Below are 17861 nucleotides of genomic sequence, written 5' to 3' on the forward strand. Positions count from 1 at the left end.
ACAGATTTTCTATGGGGCTAAGGTCAGGGGAGTTGGCGGGCCAATTTAGAACAGAAATACCATGGTTCGTAAACCAGGCACGGGTAGATTTTGCGCTGTGTGCAGGCGCCAAGTCCTGTTGGAACTTGAAATCTCCATCTCCATAGAGCAGGTCAGCAGCAGGAAGCATGAAGTGCTCTAAAACTTGCTGGTAGACGGCTGCGTTGACCCTGGATCTCAGGAAACAGAGTGGACCGACACCAGCAGATGACATGGCACCCCAAACCATCACACAACCATGCAAATTTTGCATTTCCTTTGGAAATCGAGGTCCCAGAGTCTGGAGGAAGACAGGAGAGGCACAGGATCCACGTTGCCTGAAGTCTAGTGTAAAGTTTCCACCATCAGTGATGGTTTGGGGTGCCATGTCATCTGCTGGTGTCGGTCCACTCTGTTTCCTGAGATCCAGGGTCAACGCAGCCGTCTACTTAACTTAATTATTTGTTTTAATTGTTTCTCATATCTGTGGATTTAAAAAATAACGTCTTATCATAAATTTAAAAACAAATGCATTTGCTTTTTTGGCTTTCTTGTTGAATTGTATTTTTAGATTAGGCTTTGGGCTACAAATGACCCCCCTGGCCACACTTTTGAACACCCCTGGTATTGATATAAGCCTTCTGTCTTTTTATGTTCAAAGCTGCAGACTCTTTTGCCAAGACTGAATTTAAAACAATAATCAAATGTAATGTATGACAGTATAAAATGTCTAGCATTTTCTAAATTTGCAATGAAAAGTATATGTATTGATCGAAAAATAACTGAATTAAAAAAACAAATATGTAAACGATATATTTTTAAAGTATATTTCAATGTTTAAATACAGATAAAATAAATGAATGTTCATTGTTGTAAATGTGAGCAGTTTTGAAGAATATTTTCCCTTGTATGTTTGTTTGTATACTTATACAGGTAAAAGCCAGTAAATTAGAATATTTGGAAAAACTTGATTTATTTCAGTAATTGCATTCAAAAGGTGTAACTTGTACATTATATTTATTCATTGCACACAGACTGATGCATTCAAATGTTTATTTCATTTAATTTTGATGATTTGAAGTGGCAACAAATGAAAATCCAAAATTCCGTGTGTCACAAAATTAGAATATTACTTAAGGCTAATACAAAAAAGGGATTTTTAGAAATGTTGGCCAACTGAAAAGTATGAAAATGAAAAATATGAGCATGTACAATACTCAATACTTGGTTGGAGCTCCTTTTGCCTCAATTACTGCGTTAATGCGGCGTGGCATGGAGTCGATGAGTTTCTGGCACTGCTCAGGTGTTATGAGAGCCCAGGTTGCTCTGATAGTGGCCTTCAACTCTTCTGCGTTTTTGGGTCTGGCATTCTGCATCTTCCTTTTCACAATACCCCACAGATTTTCTATGGGGCTAAGGTCAGGGGAGTTGGCGGGCCAATTTAGAACAGAAATACCATGGTCCGTAAACCAGGCACGGGTAGATTTTGCGCTGTGTGCAGGCGCCAAGTCCTGTTGGAACTTGAAATCTCCATCTCCATAGAGCAGGTCAGCAGCAGGAAGCATGAAGTGCTCTAAAACTTGCTGGTAGACGGCTGCGTTGACCCTGGATCTCAGGAAACAGAGTGGACCGACACCAGCAGATGACATGGCACCCCAAACCATCACCCAACCATGCAAATTTTGCATTTCCTTTGGAAATCGAGGTCCCAGAGTCTGGAGGAAGACAGGAGAGGCACAGGATCCACGTTGCCTGAAGTCTAGTGTAAAGTTTCCACCATCAGTGATGGTTTGGGGTGCCATGTCATCTGCTGGTGTCGGTCCACTCTGTTTCCTGAGATCCAGGGTCAACGCAGCCGTCTACCAGCAAGTTTTAGAGCACTTCATGCTTCCTGCTGCTGACCTGCTCTATGGAGATGGAGATTTCAAGTTCCAACAGGACTTGGCGCCTGCACACAGCGCAAAATCTACCCGTGCCTGGTTTACGGACCATGGTATTTCTGTTCTAAATTGGCCCGCCAACTCCCCTGACCTTAGCCCCATAGAAAATCTGTGGGGTATTGTGAAAAGGAAGATGCAGAATGCCAGACCCAAAAACGCAGAAGAGTTGAAGGCCACTATCAGAGCAACCTGGGCTCTCATAACACCTGAGCAGTGCCAGAAACTCATCGACTCCATGCCACGCCGCATTAACGCAGTAATTGAGGCAAAAGGAGCTCCAACCAAGTATTGAGTATTGTACATGCTCATATTTTTCATTTTCATACTTTTCAGTTGGCCAACATTTCTAAAAATCCCTTTTTTTGTATTAGCCTTAAGTAATATTCTAATTTTGTGACACACGGAATTTTGGATTTTCATTTGTTGCCACTTCAAATCATCAAAATTAAATGAAATAAACATTTGAATGCATCAGTCTGTGTGCAATGAATAAATATAATGTACAAGTTACACCTTTTGAATGCAATTACTGAAATAAATCAAGTTTTTCAAAATATTCTAATTTACTGGCTTTTACCTGTACATATACAAATGATGAAAGCGTATAAAAAGAAATCATGCATAAATTAAAACGTAAAACAATCCTAATTACATTATTAACACCAATCCCTTTTATTTAGTTGTCTACAAAAGTTTAAAATGTAGTTTTTAAAGGAGCAAAAACTAATTCTGGATAAAATGCCAAAATGGACACAATCATGGCAACAGGAACCATAAACAACCTGCTTTTAAATGAATGGGCAACCAAGGAGAAAAAGTAAGAACAATGTCTCATAACTAATCTGCACATTTGTTCTTTTCAGAGTCGAAACAGTGGCGAATAAAACTTTTTGCCTTGACCCCAGCTGGAAGAGGGCAATAAATCTGTTGGAAAAATTTGAGGGCCATCAGCCACCAACACATCTCCACCGGAACCAAGTGCGCCGCTAGGGATTTTGGGCCCCATGAAAAAGAATCTTTACAGGGCCCCCAACACAGTGTCATTATTTTTTCTGTATTATAATTTCATCATCATTAGTGGCCTCTCTGGGCCCCCCCTCCATCATGGGCCCCAAGAATCCGTCTCCTTTACCCCCCCCCATTTCGGCGCCCCTAACCGGAACCCTGTGTCAAACCATACGGTTGTTGAAGTCATGTGAGGAGGAAGTTCCTTCATGTCAGTTTTGACATGAGAGTCCTGTGTGTAATACTCTGTATGCTGTACAATGAGGACCAGCGGGTGGTTAAAAAAAGCTATAGGAAACATTTTGTACATTAGAGATTCTTAAATGCTTTATCTGAACAAAACATATTAGCTTTGTGTTAAAAGGTGAAAAATATAATTAGCGGAATATCTGACAATTCATCCATTTAAAAATACAATATTTTCACTGTTGCAATATGTTGAAGACCAATAATAAATGGTGAAAAATGGCCCCCGAGCCACACTTTGGACCATCCTCGTGCTGTAGGTTTGCCTCACACTGTTTCAGAAATATTTTTTATTTTTATTTGTAATGTTACGTTATGCTTTTATTACATTTCCTATCCAATGTGTATTTTTGTATTTTAATCATGTTTTTTTTTTAAATATGTGTCTGTTGTGAATACTGCTTGTATATTGTTTGTATATGATGTAACAACATCACCTGTGTCAGGAGCAAATATTTGCTACTTGTTAGTATTGTTTTGGATATTCATTTGAATTGGAATGTTTCTTTAGGTGACATTTTAATACACTGTGAGAAGACAAAACTGATGATAAATGACTCAATTATTATATGATGGTAATATATGATAGATTCCACATCCTGATTTGATGACTGCTGCTGTCACATTAAATGAGTCAAAGACCGCACGTACTTGTAGTGAAAACTTCATGATAATAAATAAAATATTGTTTTAATTACTTTTGTAAAATTTTTTTTAATAATCTCACAATCACAAGGAATTCATTTTTTTCCCCATTTTGTCATCTTTGTCACTGCTCACCGCCAGTGTGCTAGACGAGAAATGAGTAAGGCGCTGCATCACTATGCCAGAAAAGTAGTTCCTCAATGTTAGTACCTGTCAAGACTTGGTCCTGGGTGTGTGCTTTTCCGGGATGCAACGGAAAGTTGGCACGGGCGAGACGGGAACCAAGGTACATGATTTATTTATTAAAAAAAAGATCAAACAAAAAGCGCGCACAATGGCGGAGAATAAGCTATGAAACCAAAAGACTATAGCAAAAAAGTACAAATGAAAAGCACGCACAGTGGCGGAAACTATGAACAATTAAACAAAACATTAACTGTGGCTTGAGGAACAAAAACTTACTTGGCATGGAACCGGCATGAAAAAGGAGCAGCAAGGATCATAAGGGTGTGCAGAAGCATACAGGTAAAAGCCAGTAAATTAGAATATTTTGAAAAACTTGATTTATTTCAGTAATTGCATTCAAAAGGTGTAACTTGTACATTATATTTATTCATTGCACACAGACTGATGCATTCAAATGTTTATTTCATTTAATTTTGATGATTTGAAGTGGCAACAAATGAAAATCCAAAATTCCGTGTGTCACAAAATTAGAATATTACTTAAGGCTAATACAAAAAAGGGATTTTTAGAAATGTTGGCCAACTGAAAAGTATGAAAATGAAAAATATGAGCATGTACAATACTCAATACTTGGTTGGAGCTCCTTTTGCCTCAATTACTGCGTTAATGCGGCGTGGCATGGAGTCGATGAGTTTCTGGCACTGCTCAGGTGTTATGAGAGCCCAGGTTGCTCTGATAGTGGCCTTCAACTCTTCTGCGTTTTTGGGTCTGGCATTCTGCATCTTCCTTTTCACAATACCCCACAGATTTTCTATGGGGCTAAGGTCAGGGGAGTTGGCGGGCCAATTTAGAATAGAAATACCATGGTCCGTAAACCAGGCACGGGTAGATTTTGCGCTGTGTGCAGGCGCCAAGTCCTGTTGGAACTTGAAATCTCCATCTCCATAGAGCAGGTCAGCAGCAGGAAGCATGAAGTGCTCTAAAACTTGCTGGTAGACGGCTGCGTTGACCCTGGATCTCAGGAAACAGAGTGGACCGACACCAGCAGATGACATGGCACCCCAAACCATGCAAATTTTGCATTTCCTTTGGAAATCGAGGTCCCAGAGTCTGGAGGAAGACAGGAGAGGCACAGGATCCACGTTGCCTGAAGTCTAGTGTAAAGTTTCCACCATCAGTGATGGTTTGGGGTGCCATGTCATCTGCTGGTGTCGGTCCACTCTGTTTCCTGAGATCCAGGGTCAACGCAGCCGTCTACCAGCAAGTTTTAGAGCACTTCATGCTTCCTGCTGCTGACCTGCTCTATGGAGATGGAGATTTCAAGTTCCAACAGGACTTGGCGCCTGCACACAGCGCAAAATCTACCCGTGCCTGGTTTACGAACCATGGTATTTCTGTTCTAAATTGGCCCGCCAACTCCCCTGACCTTAGCCCCATAGAAAGTCTGTGGGGTATTGTGAAAAGGAAGATGCAGAATGCCAGACCCAAAAACGCAGAAGAGTTGAAGGCCACTATCAGAGCAACCTGGGCTCTCATAACACCTGAGCAGTGCCAGAAACTCATCGACTCCATGCCACGCCGCATTAACGCAGTAATTGAGGCAAAAGGAGCTCCAACCAAGTATTGAGTATTGTACATGCTCATATTTTTCATTTTCATACTTTTCAGTTGGCCAACATTTCTAAAAATCCCTTTTTTGTATTAGCCTTAAGTAATATTCTAATTTTGTGACACACGGAATTTTGGATTTTCATTTGTTGCCACTTCAAATCATCAAAATTAAATGAAATAAACATTTGAATGCATCAGTCTGTGTGCAATGAATAAATATAATGTACAAGTTACACCTTTTGAATGCAATTACTGAAATAAATCAAGTTTTTCAAAATATTCTAATTTACTGGCTTTTACCTGTATATGGGGTGCGGTATGGGGTGTGAGGTCGTCAGAAAAACAAACTGAAAAACACTGAACTTAAATACTAGACATGATTAACGAAAACAGGTGCGTGACTCAAGACGTGAAACAGGTGCGTGACGTGACAGGTGAAAACTAATGGTTGCTATGGTGACCAGACAAGGGAGTGAAAAGACAGAAACTAAACAAAACATGACTTAAAACAAAACATGATAATACAGACATGACAGTACCTTCAGTAACAATGTCGCTAATACTTGGTTAATATGCAGGTCACGGCATGTAAACAGAGCATTTTTAGTGTTTTTTAAAATGACTTTTTAGAGTGCTTTATAGGCGGAATAGTAGAATCCACATTACCTACATTGTTAGCTGCCTTGTGCTAGCAATTTTTTTTTACTATCTAACGACATGTGGTCTTGTCCCACATAAGGATTTTGAAAGATGGGCAATACGTTTTTTTTAAAGCGCAGTCTTCCTTTAAGTTTGTTTGGATTTACTCCATCACATTCAACCTTTTTTTTTTTTTTTTAATAACTGGCTTGTATATTTGTCACAAAACCTTTAAAATATGTCACACATGGGCTGTTAAAAATAAATAAAGAGTAGCCTTATTGAACGTATGTCAGGAAGCCTCTTGGTCACGTGGTTGCAACCCAGTAATTTATTCAACTGACAGAAACACTATTATATTTGAATTACACAATCTGGAACACCCTGCCAGAATAAAAAACAAAACAATTAACAGGTTTTGAAAGACTTTATCACAATTAGGGTCTGATCTACTAGGATGTATATATTAAGTCCTTAACAGCGTGTCCACACAATAAAATTGCTTGTACCGGTACCAAAATATATTTCGATACTTTTCGATACTTTTTGATACTTTTCTAAATAAAGGGGACCACAAAAAATGGCATTATTGGTTTTATTTTTTTTTTATTGTCTCGATAAATCACACTGCTATGCTAATTAATTACATTTGCATGACTTCCTCCCAGTATCTTATTGTGGGTGCTCTGATGATCACTAAATATTCTGCATATTCATGAAGGCAGACATGCCAAATGCATTACACTCCCTATTTTGCTCATTTAAGAGACGCAATCCTCATTGCACTGCAAAAACTGAAATCTAAGTAAGATTAAATACCTCAAATAAGGGTGATATTGTCACGGCGCGGATTCGAACCCGCTTTTCCTCGGCAGCTGGACCTCTGCTGGCAGCACACTTGGACACGCCCCTGCTCACATTGGGCCCAGCTCGCCCATGCAGCGACAAGCCTGCAGGCAATTTCGCATCAGCACACCTGGGCCTGATGAGAGGGAGCAACATAAAAGCCGGCGGACCCAAACGACCTTCGCCAGAACGTAGCCAATCTTCCTGAGTAAACATCACGTCTGGCACCACTCCCTCGTTCCTTGCTCGCCTTCTTTGTGCTCTTCCTCGTTCCCGTGTTTGATGTCCCTTGTGTCTTCCACAGTGTCTTCCCTGTTGCCTGTGATCGTGTCCTGTCTCACGACCTCCACCTGGATCTCTGCTTGCCTCCCTCGACCCTTGACCTCTGCTTGGACTCGGACATCATTGCCTCTCTCCAGTCCCCGACTGCTTGCCTCCCTGCTGACTGCCTCTTCGCCTTGCCCCTTGGATTCGACGAACGATTCATACAACACGCACCGACAACACCCACTGGTAAAACTTACATTGTTAACCCTACACATCGTCTGCACTCATTCACTTGTGGTAGCATACACACCCCACACACACTCATCAAGGTTTTCAATAAACCTGATAAACCGCAGTTCTGCCTTGGTGTCGCCTCCTTCCCTTTGCCCGGTACACAACAGATATTTGCTTATTTTTTGTCTGATAAGATAATTCTTCTCATTAAGCAGATTTTATGTTAGAGTGTTTTACTTGTTTTAAGTGTTTTGGTCCTAAATAATCTCAGTAAGATATTGCAGCTTGTTGCTGAGATTTTATGACCTATATTAAGTAAAACATGCTTGAAACTAGAATATCAACTGATGCAAAGCTGTGTCATCAACACTCACAAGTATAAAACTGCTTTTTTGAAGTAATACTTTCTTATTTCAAGTATGAAATAGAAAATCATGACTTTGACACAATTGTGTCTCATAATTAAAACAGATGACAGCCAAATGGACTTTGCTGTTTTATTTTCAATGAAACAATAGAAAAGATGTACCGTATTTTCCGCACTATAAGGCGCACCTAAAAACCACAAATTTTCTCAAAAGCTGACAGTGCGCCTTATAACCCGGTGCGCTTTATATATGGATAAATATTAAGATTCATTTTCATAAAGTTTAGGTCTCGCAACTACGGTAAACAGCCGCCATCTTTTTTCCCCGTAGAAGAAGCGCGCGGTGCATGCTGGGATATGTGACGTTTCATTTCCATTTGTGTGTTTATGTAAAGACCCCAAAATGGCTCCTATTAAGTGTGTTGTCTGTCTAATTATAAATAATGCAGACGAGGCGTGTTAACTGAGTTCTCAACGTTTACTCACAGCGTGCTCATAACCACATTCTAACTGCCAGCATACAACGCTTCTCAGGGCTACCGCGCATGCTCGTAACTATCGTTGCATGCTGGGTAGTGTAGTTGTTATATTTGCTAGCTCATAACATCACATTAAGAGACACGCTTACGCGCTTAATTCAATACTCGCCGTCATTCCGGGTGGATTGACAAAAGACCTCCAGCCGCTAGATATTGGTGTCAACAGGGCATTCGAAGCTAGACTGCTAACTGCGTGGGAACAATGGATGACAGAAGGCGAACACACATTCACTAAGACGAGGAGGCAGCGCCAGACGACGCCAACATCTGCCAGTGGATTGTAAATTTGCCCAACTTTTCACTTCGGACACCGAAGACGAAGGATTTACGAATGAAGAATAACTTCAGAAAGTGAGCGCTATGTTTATTTTGTGTGTTGTGACATTAACGTTCGAGCAACATTATGTTGCTATTGCTCTGCACTATTTTGAATTTTACTATGTTTGTGATTGCACATTTGCGTACATTTTGGGAGTGAACAGAGTTGTTAGAACGCTGGTTTTCAATATATTATTAAAGTTTGACTGACCTATCTGACTGTTTTTTTGACATTCCCTTTAGCGCAGCGTAGGCGCGGCTTATAGTCCGGGGCGGCTTATTGGTGGACAAAGTTATGAAATATGCCATTCATTGAAGGTGCGGCTAATAATCCGGTGCGCCTTATAGTGCGGAAAATTGTAATTTTGAAGAATTTATCTGAATGTGTATGAACTATTTCTGTTCAAAATTGTTTGAAATGTCAAATGTTTTAAATATTAACTGTCAGTTTACTGTACTGTACCAACTGTACTCCTATAGTAGCACAGTTGGCACAGTACAGTAAACTGACAGTTAATATTTAAAACATTTGACATTTCAAACAATTTTGAACAGAAATAGTTCATACACATTCAGATAAATTCTTCAAAATTACAATAAAAAAAAAATTGCCCGTGGGCCGGGCTATAAATATATATATCCATCCATCCCATCCATCCATTTTCTACCGCTTATTCCCTTATATATATATATATATATATATATATATATATATATATGGATGGATGGCTGGATGGATGGATGGATATATATATATATATATATATATATATATATATATATATATATATATATCAGTGACGTGCAGTCACTAGAGGCAGGTGAGGCGGGGCCTCACCTGCCATCATGGAAAGAAAAAAAATGCAAAAAGAAAAATTAAATTGTTATATGTATCCAGTGATTATACTATAAAGTTATTTTCCATTTAACTTCACCAGTTTTAGATTATTTGTATTCAAAATCGCTGAATTTTCACATTTGCCGTTCAAATACTGAGAAGAGACGGTGCGGTGAACAGCAGCCAGTTGAGGCACGTCACTCAGTGCCTCAACATGGATTGCGCAATGACTCGGCTAACTGCTGGCCTGCTGTGCAGTGAGACTGTATTGCTATACATTTCCATAGTTTAGTTAGCTGAGGTATATAATGTACAGTGTATTTTGTCAACAACTGTATGTGTGTAACGTATTTCTTGTGCTGAGCGATCATAAAACGGCTGCAAAAGACGCACTGGCTGAGGCTCGCCTCCTGCACCCCCGCCGTAGAATTGTTATATCAACTAAAGTGTGACGACCGGGGCGCATGGTGATGCGGGGCTCGCTCTCCCAGGAATGCAGATCGGGCTTCGGACACAGCGTGCAGGTAAGAAATGATTTATTTAAGAAATAAATTATACTGGAATAAACAAAAACGTGCTCATAGCACGGAAGGCAAAAACTAAAGGAGCTAGCATGGGACCTAGAAGGTAAAAAGGAGTCTAGCGTGGAAGCTAGCAGGTTCAGAGCGGGAAACAAAAGTCGTCATCTGTTGTGTGAAAACAAACTAGGAAGCAAGACAGAATGACAGGGAAGGCAGGCTTAAATAATAATGTCAGTGATGACAAACAGGTGCGCGTCGGGAACACACGCGGCAGGTGAAAATAATAAGCAGCCATGGCAACAAACTCAGGTGTACAAAACAGGCACTCAAGGAGTCCAAAACTAACAAAAAACACAAGTACCTCGAAAACGTAAACAAAAATATGATCCGGGCAGCGGATCATAACATAAAGCTCACACTTAAACTTTCCATGTGCAAGATTGAATCTATTTTAAAAAATTATTTCATAAGAAGCCAAAAAGTGCAAAAACAATAATGTTGGTGTTGGAGGAGTTGTGAATGACTGCAGGGACACAACATTAGATACACCTGCAGACTGCAGGTGTACCTAATTCACAACTCCTCCAACACGAACATTATTGTTTTTGCACTTTTTGGCTTCTTATTAAATAACTTTTGTAACCTATTTTCATGGGCTTTCCGCTTTGTGATGTTAAGTTCCTGTTATGCGCTGTTATACAGTATATGCCTTGAGCTCTTATTTTGAAGGCGCTAAGAGCGGAAGTGATGTCACGTTGCGGAGGTTTTTGAAAGAAGGTAAATAAAGTGGTCCTCGTGTAAACTGGAGCCTCCGTGTTTGTTATTTTGTAGTTTCATACAGTATAGGCGACATTTATAAACCCTCCGTTACACTTTTTTAAATAGATTCAATCTTGCACGTGGAAAGTTTAAGTGAGGGCTTTAGTTGCGGCGCATGGACTTAATTTCTAAGTAAAGGTAAAACCATAATAACGTTTTTTTTTATTAAATGTGCTTTTTTGTGTGCTACAGTTTGTATGTGTAAAGTTAAAGTTAAGTTAAAGTACCAATGATTGTCACACACACACTAGGTGTAATGAAATGTGTCCTCTGCATTTGACCCATCCCCTTGATCACCCCCTGGGAGGTGAGGGGAGCAGTGGGCAGCAGCGGCGCCGCGCCCGGGAATCCCAATTCCAACCCTTGATGCTGAGTGCCAAGCAGGGAAGAATGCTGGTATGAGCTTTTAAACATAACCCGTTAACTGCTGCCAATCAAATGGTGAATAAGATACTCTTTAGGGTTCATATGTTTGTAAATCTGACTGTGATGAAGTCAGTGCCTCACCAGCCATCAACCTCACCGCACGTCACTGATATATATATATATATATATATATATATATATATATATATATATATATATATATATATATATATATGTCTTAATAAGGTTATCCAAAAAATAGTGCTCGATACCGTAGTAGAGCGCAATATATGTATGTGTGGGGAAAAAAATCACAAGACTATTTCATCTCTACAGGCCTGTTTCATGAGGGGGGGTACCCTCAATCGTCAGGAGATTTTAATGGGAGCATTCGCATACCATGGTTTATATAGGGCACAGTGTGGGTGGGTACAGGCTGGCCTAGGGGCGTGGTGATTGGTTCATGTGTTCTCTTTCAAGCATAGGTTGCATAAGATGCAACCTATACTTGAAAGAGAAACTGTTTATTATTTACCGTCCAGACCTGTCATCCCTCAACAAGCGCAGCGAAATTGTAACAACATGCCGCCATAGACGGAAACACCTCCTAGGTAACACATGAACCAATCACCACGCCCCTAGGCCAGCCTGTACCCACCCACTCTGTGCCCTATATAAACCATGGTATGCGAATGCTCCCATTAAAATCTCCTGACGATTGAGGGTACCCCCCCTCATGAAACAGGCCTGTAGAGATGAAATAGTCTTGTGATTTTTTTCCCCACACATACATATATATATATATATATATATATATATGTCTTAATAAGGTTATCCAAAAAATAGTGCTCGATACCGTAGTAGAGCGCAATATATGTATGTGTGGGGAAAAAAATCACAAGACTATTTCATCTCTACAGGCCTGTAGAGATGAAATAGTCTTGTGATTTTTTCCCACACATACATATATATATATATATATATATATATATAATATTTAGTATAAGTTTGCTGATTTCAAGAAATGTAATGCCGAGCGCATATCATTATGTCAAGATAATGGCACTAGCATTTACTTTATTTAAGAATATTTTTCAACATACTGAGAAAAAAAGTTTCATATTTGTATTTTCTATCAAGAAAAGTGCACTTGTTATTCGTGAGAATATACTTATTTTAAGGTATTTTGGGGTTCATTGAGGTTAGCTAATTTTACTTGTCTTGGAAAGTCTTGACAAGCCAAATGTTCTTGTTCTATTGGCAGATAATTTTGCTTAGTTCAAATAAAATACCCCTAATTTTTGTATTTTTTTCCCTTGTTTTTGAACACTGACTTTTTGCAGTGTGTAAATTAGCTTTGTGTGTGCTATCAAGTTTACACGTGTTTTAATACACGCAACCCTTTAGTAGTTCAGACCCTATACTGTATTTATTAGTTAGTTTTCTCCGAGTGCCTTCCTTCCTTTCACATCCCAAAAACATGCATGTGACGTTAATTGGGTACTCTAAATGGCAAATAAAGGGATTTGGTTGTTATACTGCAAAAAAACTACTTTGTTTTAATCCCAAAATGGAGCCATCAAATTTCTGAATCAATTTGCTCGAAATATGTTTGAGCACTTGGTAGTGGAATTGGAGTGGGCGACCGATGAACACCGATTACCATTGAATGAATTTCTGATTTGAATCATAATCAGGCCAAAGACTATCAGCCAACAAACAATGTAACTAATTTGTGAACAAATTACCCATACATCAATCAATCTCAATCAATCTTTATTTATATAGCCCTTAATCACAAGTGTCTCAAAGGGCTGCACAAGCCACAACGACATCCTCGGTACAAAGCCCACATACGGGCAACGAAAAACTCACCCCAGTGGGACGTCGATGTGAATGACTATGAGAAACCTTGGAGAGGACCGCATATGTGGGTAACCCCCCCCCTCTAGGGGAGACCGAAAGCAATGGATGTCGAGTGGGTCTGACATAATATTGTGAGAGTCCAGTCCATAGTGGATCCAACATAATAGTAAGAGTCCAGTCCATAGTGGGGCCAGCAGGACACCATCCCGAGCGGAGACGGGTCAGCAGCGTAGAGATGTTCCCAGCCGATGCACAGGCGAGCGGTCCACCCCGGGTCCCGACTCTGGACAGCCAGCACTTCATCCATGGCCACCGGACCTGTGCCCCCCCCCCCCCCCTCAAGGAAAAGGGGAGCAGAGGAGAAAAGAAAAGAAACGGCAGATCAACTGGTCTAACAGGGGGGCTATTTAAAGGCTAGAGTATACAAATGAGTTTTAAGATGGGACTTAAATGTTTCTACTGAGGTAGCATCTCTAATTGTTACCGGGAGGGCATTCCATAGTACTGGAGCCCGAATAGAAAACGCTCTATAGCCCGCAGACTTTTTTTGGGCTCTGGGAATCACTAATAAGCCGGAGTTCTTTGAACGCAGATTTCTTGCCGGGACATATGGTACAATGCAATCGACAAGATAGGACGGAGCTAGACCATGTAGTATTTTATACGTAAGTAGTAAAACCTTAAAGTCACATCTTAAGTGCACAGGAAGCCAGTGCAGGTGAGCCAGTATAGGCGTAATATGATCAAACTTTCTTGTTCTTGTCAAAAGTCTAGCAGCCGCATTTTGTACCAACTGTAATTTTTTAATGCTAGACATAGGGAGACCCGAAAATAATATGTTACAGTAGTCGAGACGAGACGTAACGAACGCATGAATAATGATCTCAGCGTCGCTAGTGGATAAAATAGAACGAATTTTAGCGATATTACGGAGATGAAAGAAGGCCGTTTTAGTAACACTCTTAATGTGTGATTCAAACGAGAGAGTTGGGTCGAAGATAATACCCAGATTCTTTACTGATTCGCCTTGTGTAATTGTTTGGTTGTCAAATGTTAAGGTGGTATTATTAAATAAATGTCGGTGTTTAGCAGGACCGATAATCAGCATTTCCGTTTTCTTGGCGTTGAGTTGCAAGAAGTTAGCGGACATCCATTGTTTAATTTCATTAAGACACGCCTCCAGCTGACTACAATCCGGCGTGTTGGTCAGCTTTAGGGGCATGTAGAGTTGGGTGTCATCAGCATAGCAATGAAAGCTAACACCGTATTTGCGTATGATGTCGCCTAGCGGCAGCATGTAAATACTAAAGAGTGCAGGGCCAAGAACCGAACCCTGAGGAACTCCGCACGTTACCTTAACATAGTCCTAGGTCACATTATTATGGGAGACGCATTGCATCCTGTCAGTAAGATAAGAGTTAAACCACGACAAAGCTAAGTCTGACATACCAATACGTGTTTTGATACGCTCTAATAAAATATTATGATCGACGGTATCGAAAGCAATAAAACAATTTAAGATTATACAACAATAACAACAAAATACTACAAGTGCCCCTTTGTTAAATACAATAGTTTGAGCAAAATATAGTCAATAGCGCAAAGTAACTACACAAAACTACTGTTTGCTCTCATTTAAATGCTCCCAAACCCCTTGTGTCCAAGAGCTTCACAAAAAAAACCAACATTTGTGAAAATCATCAAATTATCAACCTCATTATGCTACTATGAGATCAACATGGTTTATCCTAAATAGCATCATTAAAAATGGTACTAATAAGGATTACACTCAATAGTTCTCAGACGGTTATGTAAAAAATGACAAAATTTGACTAAGTTATTGAACTATCAGACCTGTTTCTTTACTTGCACAATTTTGTCAAATTATTGAAAAACTACTTTACAACATATTGGGCAAATGCATTAATACAAGTGGAACACTCACGGATAACCAATACGGATACAGAGCCAATATTTCAACATCGATGCCATTGATTGAAATAACGGAAAAGATTATCAATGCAATACCGATGGCAAACAGTGTGCAGTGTTTGTAGATCTAACAAAAACATCCATCCATCCATCCATCCATCTTCTTCCGCTTATCCGAGGTCGGGTCGCGGGGGCAGCAGCCTAAGCAGGGAAGCCCAGACTTCCCTCTCCCCAGCCACTTCGTCCAGCTCCTCCCGGGGGATCCCGAGGTGTTCCCAGGCCAGCCGGGAGACATAGTCTTCCCAACGTGTCCTGGGTCTTCCTCGTGGCCTCCTACCGGTCGGACATGCCCTAAACACCTCCTTGGGGAGGCGCTCGGGTGGCATCCTGACCAGATGCCCGAACCACCTCATCTGGCTCCTCTCGATGTGGAGGAGCAGCGGCTTTACTTTGAGCTCCCCCCGGATGACAGAGCTTCTCACCCTATCTCTAAGGGAGAGCCCCGCCACCCGGCGGAGGAAACTCATTTCGGCCGCTTGTACCCGTGATCTTGTCCTTTCGGTCATAACCCAAAGCTCATGACCATAGGTGAGGATGGGAACGTAGATCGACCGGTAAATTGAGAGCTTTGCCTTCCGGCTCAGCTCCTTCTTCACCACAACGGATCGATACAGCGTCCGCATTACTGAAGACGCCGCACCGATCCGCCTGTCGATCTCACGATCCACTCTTCCCTCACTCGTGAACAAGACTCCGAGGTACTTGAACTCCTCCACTTGGGGCAAGATCTCCTCCCCAACCCGGAGATGGCACTCCACCCTTTTCCGGGCGAGAACCATGGACTCGGACTTGGAGGTGCTGATTCTCATCCCAGTCGCTTCACACTCAGCTGCGAACCGATCCAGTGAGAGCTGAAGATCCTGGCCAGATGAAGTCATCAGGACCAAATCATCTGCAAAAAGCAGAGACCTAATCCTGCAGCCACCAAACCGGATCCCCTCAACGCCTTGACTGCGCCTAGAAATTCTGTCCATAAAAGTTATGAACAGAATCGGTGACAAAGGGCAGCCTTGGCGGAGTCCAACCCTCACCGGAAACGGGTCCGACTTACTGCCGGCAATGCGGACCAAGCTCTGACACTGATCATACAGGGAGCGGACCGCCACAATCAGACAGTCCGAAACCCCATACTCTCTGAGCACTCCCCACAGGACTTCCCGAGGGACACGGTCGAATGCCTTCTCCAAGTCCACAAAGCACATGTAGACTGGTTGGGCAAACTCCCATGCACCCTCAAGGACCCTGCCGAGAGTATAGAGCTGGTCCACAGTTCCACGACCAGGACGAAAACCACACTGTTCCTCCTGAATCCGAGGTTCGACTATCCGGCGTAGCCTCCTCTCCAGTACACCTGAATAGACCTTACCGGGAAGGCTGAGGAGTGTGATCCCACGATAGTTAGAACACACCCTCCGGTTCCCCTTTTTAAAGAGAGGAACCACCACCCCGGTCTGCCAATCCAGAGGTACAAAAACATTTGACACAATAATGATCATATCTTAATTAACAAATTAGAACGGTATGGCGTCAGAGTGCTGGTCTTGAACTGGGTAAGAAGCCCAACTTATTAACTAACAGGAAACAATACATGAAGCTAGACATACTTTAGATGTCTACAGCGCAAACATTGTCTCGCCGGGTACACCAGGGATTAATACTGGGACCAACATTGTTCAATTTCTTTATAAATGACATCTGTAAAGTTACAAAGGACTTAAAGTTAGTATTATTTGAAAACGACACGACTGCATTTTGCTGAGGAGAGAACACACAAAATCTAATACAAATAACAGAAAAAATTTACAAATTAAAGAGATGGTTTGACAAAAACAGACTGCCTTTGAATCTCAGAGTAGTCGTCCCGGAGTAGACATTGAAAGGTAAAATTAATAACATTTTTGGGTGCATTAATAAATGATAAATTGAACTGGAAACCTCATATAAAAAATATACAACATGAGGTAGCGAGAAACACTTAAAAAATGAATATGTAGACCAAAAACCACTTCATATTCTGTACTGCTTGCTAGTGTTATCATATCTGAGTTATTGTGTAGGGATTTGAGTAAATAACTACATCTGTGGAATTAAATGATGGAATGGATTAAGCAAAGCAATCAAACAATGCACTATTATGATCCACTTCAAGAAACTCTTCAAACTTAAAGTGTTTACAAAGTACAAAGAAGAAGAACCATGATAAACATTCTGAATTGATTCATCCATCCTTTCATTCTCAAAACAATCTTACTCATCTCATCATATGAAATATAACTTATTTCACCAATTATTAATTGTTTAATTATTTTGATTGTGATTACTTATGGAGTATATTGTGAATAAATTGAGAACAGGAAAAGAACAAAAGTTTTAGCAACCGTTATGTAAAAGAAAAGGGGTAGGATTAAATAAACTCTGCTTCGTCCTACTCCTTTTTGAACATGTTGAAAAGAGAAACTGGAAATTGTGATGTATCATGTTGTATGCTTGCATGTTCGAAATAAACTCAAACTCAAACTCAAAACAAAAGTAAACTTTATTCAGTAACGGTGTTACAAAAGATGTCAGTTAGAATGATACAAAGTGTTGGCTATAGAG

At 40.7% G+C, this 17861-nt stretch overlaps 1 protein-coding gene across 1 annotated transcript in view; it reads left to right on the forward strand.

Annotated features, from left to right (window-relative positions):
* The window catches only part of LOC140679446 (C-C motif chemokine 17-like), a 57355-nt gene that overhangs the window by 17053 nt on the left and 22441 nt on the right, over positions 1–17861 (forward strand). The window contains exon 4 of the mRNA XM_072914868.1: positions 2822–3906. Within this exon, the coding sequence (XP_072770969.1) occupies positions 2822–2948 (127 nt within the window). The 3' untranslated portion in view covers positions 2949–3906. Of the gene's footprint in view, positions 1–2821 lie in introns of the transcript that reaches the window.

The sequence above is a fragment of the Nerophis lumbriciformis genome, linkage group LG15 (assembly GCF_033978685.3).
Source record: "Nerophis lumbriciformis linkage group LG15, RoL_Nlum_v2.1, whole genome shotgun sequence".
NCBI lineage: Eukaryota > Metazoa > Chordata > Actinopteri > Syngnathiformes > Syngnathidae > Nerophis > Nerophis lumbriciformis.